At 41.3% G+C, this 10,571-nt stretch overlaps 1 protein-coding gene across 1 annotated transcript; it reads right to left on the bottom strand.

Moving 5' to 3' along the window:
• Positions 1–2,764: 2,764 nt before the first annotated feature.
• RDH14 (retinol dehydrogenase 14) lies at positions 2,765–8,751 on the bottom strand. Its single transcript, XM_002812264.6, has 2 exons — positions 8,210–8,751; positions 2,765–3,851 (listed from the first exon to the last, which is right to left on the bottom strand). The coding sequence occupies exons 1-2, from the start codon at positions 8,600–8,602 to the stop codon at positions 3,234–3,236; spliced, it is 1,011 nt and encodes a 336-aa protein (XP_002812310.1). The 5' UTR covers positions 8,603–8,751; the 3' UTR covers positions 2,765–3,233.
• Positions 8,752–10,571: the final 1,820 nt, after the last annotated feature.

Below are 10,571 nucleotides of genomic sequence, written 5' to 3'. Positions count from 1 at the left end.
TTTAGGCTTCCTGGTCTGCAAGCAAATAGTTGTCCACAACATTAGAAATAATATGGAGAAACAACAGCAGCCTTATAGAGTAATAGGAGTCACAGCATATACAACAACTACTCCCAAACAAGGTGTCTTAAAGGTAAACAAGTAAGTGAGTACATTGGGCCTGGAAGACTGTACCAGTCCATTGGGCCTGGAAGACTGTACCAGTCATTTAAGTACAATAGTATGGTATGTGCTGGCTACAAATGGTTTTTACATTTTTATAAGATTATAAAAAGAAATCTGGCCTTTTAGATGAAGTTGGCTGACCCTTGGTTTAGAGTTTTGTTTCCATGATATGTACTTGCCTAACCATTAGCATCGCTAATTACTATTACTGCTAATGGATAGTAATGATTATGCGCATTGTGGAAGGAGAAATGGATGTGTACCTGTATGTGCCAGGCACTTTGCTAAACACTTTACCTACTCTGTCTCTTTCATTCACTGAGTAATCCTTTAAAGTAGACACTTATATTTCAATATAAAGCCAAAAAAAATAATAGCTCGGAAAGGTTAAGTAACTTGCCAAGGTTACAGGAAGCATTACACAGTAGAGCTGTTAGTCAAACCCAATGTGGTGGTATGTTTAAGCTGTGAAACCCCTTGTCCAATTAAATGCTACTTAGAACCCCACTACATAAAATAGTTACTCTGAGCAAAGTTGAAACAGAAGGCCAGCAACCTCAACCCTTCTCAGAATAAGCCGCTTGAAACAGGAGTCAATTTTTCAAAAAAAATGAAGCTGAGAACCAGCATGGAAAATGGGCTTCCAACTCACTTCTTCCATTATCTGGCACATTACAGTTTCCCCTCTAATATATTGCTGAGGGTGAGAACAATATCAAAATAACAGGACTGCCTTTTACTTATTTCTTTGCCCGGTAAAATGGTTTAAAGTGAGTCAGCAAAAGGGAGAAAGGAGGAGGTGAAGTTAAGGACTTCTTCAAAATCGACCTCATCATTTTGGAGCTCTTAGTCCTCGATTCCATCAAACACAGTGGTGGGAAGGACATCTTCCAAATGGCAGCTCATTTTACCTTAATAGTTGGTGTTTCCATATAAGTTTCTAGCTTTCCATCATGATAAGTTAATATATCCTATTTTATTATGGTGCCACAAACAAGAACTCTGAAAGGCTCAACTCTTACAAAAGGTCCAAATCCCCTGAAAAGCATCAAGTATCAAAATGCAGCCAGAAAAGATGGTATTAAATGAAAAAAAGGGGCTCCCTTTTAATGAAGTTGAGGTGTAGGACAGATTTATTAGCTTCCATTTTTCCAAGTTGCATTCTGGTGTATTTCCTGCCTATATTTCTAAGTTCAGCAGGTCTCTTTGTAGGATTACTTTTTAAAAATACAATGTTTCAAAGAACATGATGCAGCTATATCCACTACACCTGCAGAGGCACACCTGTGATGATACACTGTTTCTCCAATTCACAAGGCAATGCTCTAACAGAAAACAGACCTTCTGCATGATATGCCAAGATCCTGCCATTCTTGAAAATAACTGATACTCATAAGCTGATATTATAAATGGTCTTAAAAATAATAACCAAGAATTATCCCTGGGCTAAATAGTCATTAAATTCAGTGTAACTGTCTATACTTTAGTGTTATAATTCCTTTTTCCGATATGAGATAGTGAAACAAATAATTAAAATTAAGTAGATACTTCTGATGTTGTAACACAGATGCCTGCAATATTCCTATTTGGGCTCAATTATTCTTATGCATACCATTATTTACTGATTTTTTACTGTGTGCTGGGCACTATACTTGATTCTTGACGGAGGAAAGCTAATAATAAATCTCTTTTCCTTAGAGAATTTCTATTCTGATTATCTGACTGAACCTGTGAATGAATAATCAGTGCACTAAACTCCTAGTAAAAGTACCAAGATCAAGGGGAAAAAAAAGTAGGAAGAGAGAATTGTCTCTGCCTACGGGGGTTGGAGAAAGGAACACATTTGAAAGGAACCTGAAGGTAAGTCGTATTTCCAAGGAAAAAGGAGAGGGTATTCCAGACTGAAAGAACAATATAAAGAAAGGCCCAAAGCACGTGAGTAGGTGACTGTTCTAAAATCAGGACTGGATTATCTGATGGGATGACCAGAGATGTACTGTCCAAGATACCAGTTGCTAGACATGTGCCTATTTAAATTAACATTACATATAATTAGAAATTCAGTTCTCAGTTGAATTTGAAGTACTTAATAATCCCATGTTTCTAGAGTACACCACATCAGACAACACAGAGTATTCCTTTCCTCACTGCAAAGTTCTGCTGAACAGTGCTGAGTATGACAGTGCAGGGTAAGCATGGTGCTATCTCATGGAGCCTCAACTCTATCTTCAACAGTTTAATCTTTAGTCTAAATAAAAGTGGTTTATAAACCACTATATTCTACGAAATCCCTTTAGGAATTGCCGTGGGGGACTCCACCTTGGCAGCACTGCAATAACCTGCTTTACCCCTCCAGCTTCTATGTTTCAGTGAAACACTTCTTTTGAAGAAAGAATTCTGCCCATTTTTTTTTTTTTAAGGCTCAAAACCCACTGTTTTTTAAGCAGGAATGTGATAGATTTGGGTTTTAGGAATATTATCTCTCAGAGCAGTGTACAAGATATGCGGCAAGAAGAGACTGGGCAGACCAAGATCAGCATAGGCTAATGGTGACATGATAAAGGACTGTATTCAGTGAAGCCTCCAAAGAAATGCGCAGTTAAGAATTTGTACCAGTAAATTTATTCCCAGTAAGACTTGTGTGCACACACCAGGCAGATTATTTCCACACAAACACCAAACATCGTAGTAAAAATAGTTAACACTTTGGCCGTGAAACTGAAAGATACTTGAAAAACTTCTCGATAGCACTTTGAGTCACTTAATTCTGACAAATATTAATATGTCATCCATGCTTGCCCAGTTATAATTTTACAGTATAATTGTATTTTTCATTGTACTTATTATTCATTATACTTACTATATATATTTAAAACATCTTTGCTGAAATTCTCTTATCCCAAAAATAATTTTTCAGTAACTCCAAAATACCCACATGTATCTCTTAGCAGTGCTATTCCAATATCAAAATTCTTTTTCTTCAAGTAACAAGTTCTCAATCCACACCATTCCTGATCACAGATATAACTGATATGCAGTTTTATAAACAGCTCTTTTACTCCTTGTTCCTATTTTAGCAGGCCAACCATCACTTCACTGATATCCCAGAGTTTTCTTGCAACAGATTCATCCATAGCTTTGGGCAATAGTTCTTCCTCTTTACAATCCCCAAAGTATCTTCCTGACACTCCTTCTACCTCAGGTGAAGAGGCCAAATAAATGGAAGTCTGGGCACCTTCTACTGGAGTTTTGAAAAAAGCCCATGACACCAAATTGAAGAGTGGTTTGACCAACAGTGGAATGTGTATGTGCCTCCCCAGATTTGTCCGTACAATACCAGGATGCAACACATTGACGGTAACATTTGTGCCTTCTAAGCGGCGGGCTAGTTCCCTGGTAAAAAGAATGTTAGCCAGTTTGCTCCGGCTATAACAAAAGCTTTTATTATAGCTTTGTTCACTGTTCAAGTCATCAAAGTTGATGTCTCCGTATTTATAAAGTTTGGAAGAAACTACCACAATCCTGCTGGGAGCTGAACTTTTGAGGAGTCCAAGGAGCAGATTGGTGAGTAGAAAGTGCCCCAGATGGTTCACTCCAAACTGCATCTCAAACCCATCTTCAGTCTTCATGTAAGGGCACTGGAAGATCCCTGCGTTATTGATCAAGACATCCAGCCTAGGCTCTTCCTTTAAATGTCAAAAAGAGAATGGCAGAATTATTAAGAACACACGCCTTGTATTGCTTTTTCTGTTCATGATAATTACATTTTAATAAAAATGGGAACTTGAGACTAAAAGCATTTAATTTTAGTTGTTGGTCTATCGATCAGAGAACTACTTGAAACACTGGCAATTTTGTGTTTAATAAATGGGGAAAGGGATTCCTTTGCAGGATGTTCCTCAGATAAACACTGATATTCATGATCTTTCATTCAACAGCTCTTTTTTCTCATTTATTAAAATGATATAAAGAAAGACATTTATCCACAGTCATCTTCCAATAAAAGATGTAGAAACTAAATCTAAGACTTAATTTCTGGTTTTATGCTTTTATAACAATAACATTTACAAATATATAAACTTTAACATTGCACTAGAAAGTTGACTATGTGATCAGTACCAAGATCTTTCTCAAAACAGAAATACAGTCAATTTGAGGACAAGGCACTCCTATAATCCCATATTTCTGCGTTTAATTTCAGTTGAACTAGGAAAATATCAATTTGGGAGTTATCATGTTAATACTGAGATCATATCAAAATTATAAGTGTACCTATGATAAAATGTTTAAAAATACTTGCAAACTACTAAAATTCTACAAAATGCTTCTATGAGTTTCCAATAATTGAGAGAAAAATAGAAAAAAAAAATAGATGCAGAAGCTTGATAGGAGCCAGGCTTTGTGCTTTTCACATGTCACCACATCTAATTCCAACAACTGTATAAGCAAATGAAGCTCACAGGCTAGGTGACTTGCCCAGTATCAAACTCCTAAGTAGCAAAATAAGATCAGATCTGAAGATGAAGTCTTTGACATCAAGGCCTATTTTCTTAATTAGTAAGCTGGCATGGCTAATTGGGATTTTCAAAACAGCTAGAGAGGCAATGAAAGCTAGACAGACCATATGCTGTAGAAAACAGGTAAGCATAGTTTATTCCCAGAGCTACTAGTTATCAACACCAAGGGCAAACTGATGGTTGCTTTATTCTGTAGTTCTCTCAGGGTAAATGGCACCATGGGGGTGGAACAACTTCAAGTCATTTCCTTAAAAGTGAAACAAGCAATAGAAAAGGTCTGAAATGCAAACTTACACTGGAGAGAACATCATGAATAAATCGAGATTCATAAAGAATAATCAAAGATTAAGAAAAAAAAACCAGGTAATATAAAAATATCCAGCGTAAAGGGGACTCTAGGAGATCTGTACAGTCAACATTTTATACTTTGAACATATGCTTCTGTATCTTTCCAAATTAAAGTCCTAAAATTTAGACTGTTCTCATAGGGAAGTCTTTTTATTCCTTAAATCATGTAAGATGGTCTTCTCTAGCCTTTTCTCGGTTGTTCTATGTTTCTTTTGATGGACAAAGAAACGCACAACATGTTCCAAGCATAAAGACACTGTGATGACCCATGATTAATATGAGGTCAAATTTCAAATTTCACTGGCCCTTCTGCCAACTATAAGTGAAAAGAAAAATGTGTTACATTTCACAACTGTTATCGAAGCCCACCTGTCAGAGGATTAACTATTTCTCATTCTGCCCTGTCTAAGCATTTTTGGGTTTTCCAATAGTCAACTTCAAAAAGAAGGCAAGAGTTCACTCATGGGGGAAAGAAAGGAGTATTCTTTTTCACTAATCCTTTGGAAGATTTTCCTGAATTAATCATTTGTTAGCCAGCATTCTTTGCTGGGCTTGTGTTATTTTAAAATTTTATCATTTACTATTTTTTTAAATTCTAGGAGATAAATGAAATAAATACCAAGAATACCAACCTGTGGGAAATCTACATTTCCATTTTTTTTTTTCCTTCTAATTATAGTCACTTAACTTCACAGCCAGGCAGGAACAGAAATACTTAGAAGCAAGGACAACTTAGTTATCTCTTTGTGTCCCCACTTTTTAATTAGTTCTGCCTCAAGTGCCAAAGAAGCAAACCCAGCCCCATCTATATTTGAAAGAGGAACAGAAAGATCCATTTTTAATGCTTCCAAAATCTCATTGATGAGTATTATTTCTTAACCTGTGTTACACATAATTAAATACTAGCAATAAACAAAAAACCAACTCTCTAGTTCTGCAACAGCTCTCAAACTGCGGCCTACAGCATTGCAGCAAATTCTCAGGGTGTTGTGGAATATTTTAAATTTTCGAGGGAAACACAGTAATATTTGCTCAATACCTCAAAAACTACTAGCTCCAGGTGGTTCACAGCTTGAACATTACATTGTGCTATATTCCTTTCAATGACATTGTTTCTTTGTGGAGCTGACTTTTAAGCAGCTGTTAGCAGTTGCTGTAATAAAAAACAAGAACAATGCTAAAAATCTACCTAGAACAAGAAATAAGGGTGGCAGTGTCCAATCTGATTCCAAGGTTTCAGACACTGGTGTAATGACCAACAAGGATACATTTCCCATTAGTAGTTATGGCTGTTTAAGAACAAAATAAAAATATTATTTTTTCTTTCAATTGTGTTATCTTCTCAAATAGCTACTAAGTTGTTAGGACATAACTACTTATTAGGTTGTGTCAAAGGAAAATAAATCTCAGAACCCAAAATCACTAAGTCAAAGGTTAAAGTCAAGCTGGGAACTGCCTCAGACAAACCTGCCTCCCATTTTATTCCTAAATAAGATAGCTACAAAGAAAAAGAAGCTACATATCACCCTCACAATTTGCCCACATGGGCCTCAAGATCTTTACCCTAAAACAGTTCTGTTGAATTTCACCCTGGCAATGTATTAATAAATTGATAGCTCATCTTCACAAGTGCCAAACAAAAGACCAAACTCTAAAGTCATCCTTCTGCTCACCTGAGATAAATGCTTATGATTGCTGACTCTGCCCTATTGTTTATGTGAAAATGCAGACTCACTGAGCCAGTCTAAGACATAAGTGATTATTCCTCTATCCCTCCTGCACATGTAAATTGTATTCAGTAAAAGGCTAATCAAAGACCCAAAAGAATGCAACCTTTTGTCTCCCATCCATCTATGACCTGGAAGCCCCCACTTCGAGTTGTCCCACTTTTCCAGGAGAATCAATGTATATCTTACACATGTGATGTGTCATGTCTCCCTAAAATGTGTAAAACCAAGCTGTGCCCCGACACCTTGGGCACATGTCCTCAGAACCTCCTGAGGTTCTGCCACGGGTGCATCCTTAACCTTGGCAAAATAAACTTTCTAAATAAATGAACTGGGAAATATTTCTGGCCTAAGGGCATCATGAAAAAATTACTGAGAAAATTTGGGAACCTATTCTCTACACTCAAGAGACTCCATGTCATATAGGCACCTTTCTTGTCCCAGCTAATTTTAAATTTCACTCTTCTGAACAAATGCCCTCTGAATGCCAGTTATCCCTGCAAGAAACTCTTCTACCTCAATCTCAACAGAGAACATCCACTTATGTGGAATTACTTACCATTTGCACAAAGAAATCCTCACATCTCACTGCCAGGCAGCAGGAGGAAAGAACAAGGGTTAAAAGCAAGTGTTCTGGAGACAGACCACAAGCAAGTTTCTTAGCCTTCCTATGCCTCAGTTTCCTCGCGTTGTAAAATAGGGATGATAATAATGCCTACTCCACAGGGTTACTGTGTAGCTTCAATGACAGTTATAGGCAAGGACACTTCATTTTCATTTAAAACAAAAAGGAAAATCTGAAATGCTTGGCACAGCTCCTGGCATACAGATCTTCAGTAATGCTGGGTATTATTTTTATTCCTGTTCCTGTATGGAGCATGACCACTGGATTCCAAGTTGTATTCTACTTGGAATCAGGCCACAGTCCCGTTAAGGATGGTGCTGAGTTTACTGGTGGCAGCGAGCTCCCTACCCCAGCAGAAAAGGGGCAGAGGCCAGGGGAGGGAGAACTTTTTTTTAAAGGACTGATCTGAGGTCCTTGGCTAGCAACTTCCCCCAGTGCTCTGGGGTTCTGAAGACACAGCTCGGTGCAAATTCACTTCTGACACAGGAAAAACAATTCAGAGGCCATGGATCTACTCCGGGGCGGTCCTCACGTAACGAAATGAAATGTTCAGAAACTGGTTTATTTATTTTTCTCTTGGGCCCATTTCTTTTTCGACATCCTTAGAGGACAGAAGGCAGCCCTCCCAGTTAGTTTCTCTTTCCTTCTCAACCTTGCAGCTTCCCGGCCGCCTCAAAGTGGCTTTTTGGATTCCTCTCAGCCTCAGCGGTTCCCAAGGTGACACCCTGAACCCCAGGGCGGTCCCTCGCGGCTCAGCCCAAGCCCGCAGTCCCCTCCCACCCCGTGCCCAGACCCTCCCCACCAGCCCGGCCCCCCGAGGCCCACACCTGGAGCATTTCCTGGCAGAAGGCGCGCACCGAGCGCAGCGAGGCGAGGTCCAGCTCCCGGACTATGAGCTCGCCCACACCGCTGACGCCGGGCTCTGGGCCGCACTCCGCGGCCTGGCGGAGCTCGCGGCGGAGCTGACCCGCCGCCTCCTCAGCGCGGGCGCGGTCCCGGCAGCCCATGATCACCCGCGCCCCCAGGCGCAGTAGCTCGGCGGCCGTGGCGCGGCCCAGGCCGCTGTTCGCCCCGGTGATCAGCACAGTCTTCCCGTGCATGAGGCCGGGGTCCCCGCCTCTGCGCAGCCGCTGGACCCTGGGCCCCACGAACCGGCGGGCCGCCAGCCACAGCGCCCCGCCCAGAGCGGCCAGTACTGCCGCCGCAGTGGCCACTGCCATCGTCGGGCCCGAGGGCCCACCTGCCCCTCTACGGGAGTTCCGGAGCCGCCGCCTTACCGGAACCCAAGCGACCACCTGTACGCGGAGAACTCTGGGGCGCGGCGGGTCGGCCCCTGACGGTGCGCGTGGGGCATGCTGGGACTTGTAGTTTCCCTCTGGGGGGCGCCTGATTGGTTGTGAGAGTTCGGCGCCCTGGGTCCTGCGCCCTCCGTGGAAGCTGCTCAAGCCTAATGATGGAGGCTGGGCAACCAGTACAGTGTTCAGGCTGCTGGGGTTCATATGTATTGAAATCCCAGAGTAGGGGCGGACTTCCCCATGGGAATGTCTGATGAGTACTTTGAATTACAGATCTCTGTACAGGCCCTGTTACAAATGCCACTTTTCAGGGCATTTCGTGTGTTTTCCTTTGAGGGCTCCTGGGACTTGTAAATTCAGTTCAATTCACCTTCTGAGGAATGGGCCCTGACAAGCTGAAGTCTGAGGTAGGACTGTTTTTCATAGATGAGACAAAGAATTAAGCAACATGAATCAGTTGGAAATAGAATGGTCGAGTAGTTCTCAAACTTAAATGCACATCAGAATCACCTGGAGGACTTGGGGTGGGGGTTCAGGGTGGGGGAATGAAACAAAACGAAAACAAAAAACCAGGGCCCCAGTATTAGGGTTTCTAATTCAGTAGGTACAAGGTGGGGCTTGATAATTTGCACTTCTAACAAGTTCCCAGGTGCTGCTGCTGCTGCAGATCTAGGAACCACACTTTGAGAATCACTGAACAAGACATATCATTGGTCCCTATTAAAAAAAAGTCATCTTCAAATGATCTTGACACTGGCAGAGGTACAGTGGGAAAAGCTTGGACTTATTGTAAATATAGGCTTCTGAGCAGGCCATTTACAAATGCCTCCCTGCCCTCTCCATGGGACTATTACACACAATGATGGAAGGCAAAGTGCTTGGCTCACTGTAAAATGCCTCATTAATATCAGGGTTAGTGTCACAGGGACCCTTCTTCAAGCTACAAACTTCATAGCTGTAGACTAAGCTACTTTTAAAGACTCATTCGTTCGTCTGCCTCTCCATCCAATATGTGCCTGGCCCTGCCTGTTCCCTGTTAGAGCCACAGAGAAATGGGACACCATTTCTGCTCTCAGGGTGCTTACTTTCTGGAACTGTGATCTCCCACTTCCCACCCTCCACCCATTGCAGGTTCTTCAGACAAGGAAAAAGAGCCACAGCTTGTGTAGTTTGAGACAAACTCCCCAATAATTGTGATAATCCATCTTCCACTCCCTTACATTTGGGAAGGATGTAATGTGCAACTAATAGTCAGAATACAAAGAAAAAGGGATGGATTCCAGGAGGTTTCTTATGAGTAATGAGAATGGAACTCAGAGGTGGGAAACAGCCCTCTTACTGGGGATTATACAAGGCACCAGGAACAGGAATCATGAGAAGTGGTCCTACACCACCCTATCCCCAATTTGAAGCTGCTACTCAAACTCATTGATCCCCCAGCATATCTGTTTCCACTTTATTGTCCTTTCTACCCATCCACATCTTGCCCGTCCATCAAAATCACAGGCTACCTCAAGTCTTTCTTTCCTGACCACTTCCAGCCTATAAAGATCTCTGCTTCCTTCATGTGTGACCCTCAGGGTCATGTGTGACCCTCACTGGCAGCGAAGACAAAGGGCCTTCTAGTATTGGCTGTTTGAGTTTGCACATTTGACTTCCTTGACCAGATTGTTAAGGTTTTACGTTTCCTAGAGGATAGGATTGTGTCTGCATACCTCTTGTGGTCTTTGCCTGGGAGGACACTTAAAAATGGTAGGTACTCAGTAAGTGTCACATGTCACAACCGATATATTTTGGACTGGTTTACATAAAATTAGGGAGCATCAGAAGATGTGTTTCAGCTGTGGTCTTCTCTCATCTAGAGCCAGGGGTGGAATACATATGTACAGGTGGA

The sequence above is a fragment of the Pongo abelii genome, chromosome 12, assembly GCF_028885655.2.
Source record: "Pongo abelii isolate AG06213 chromosome 12, NHGRI_mPonAbe1-v2.0_pri, whole genome shotgun sequence".
In the NCBI taxonomy this organism is placed as follows: domain Eukaryota; kingdom Metazoa; phylum Chordata; class Mammalia; order Primates; family Hominidae; genus Pongo; species Pongo abelii.
The sequence above is the reverse complement of the archived record's forward strand: the minus strand, read 5'-3'. Positions and strand labels throughout refer to the sequence as shown.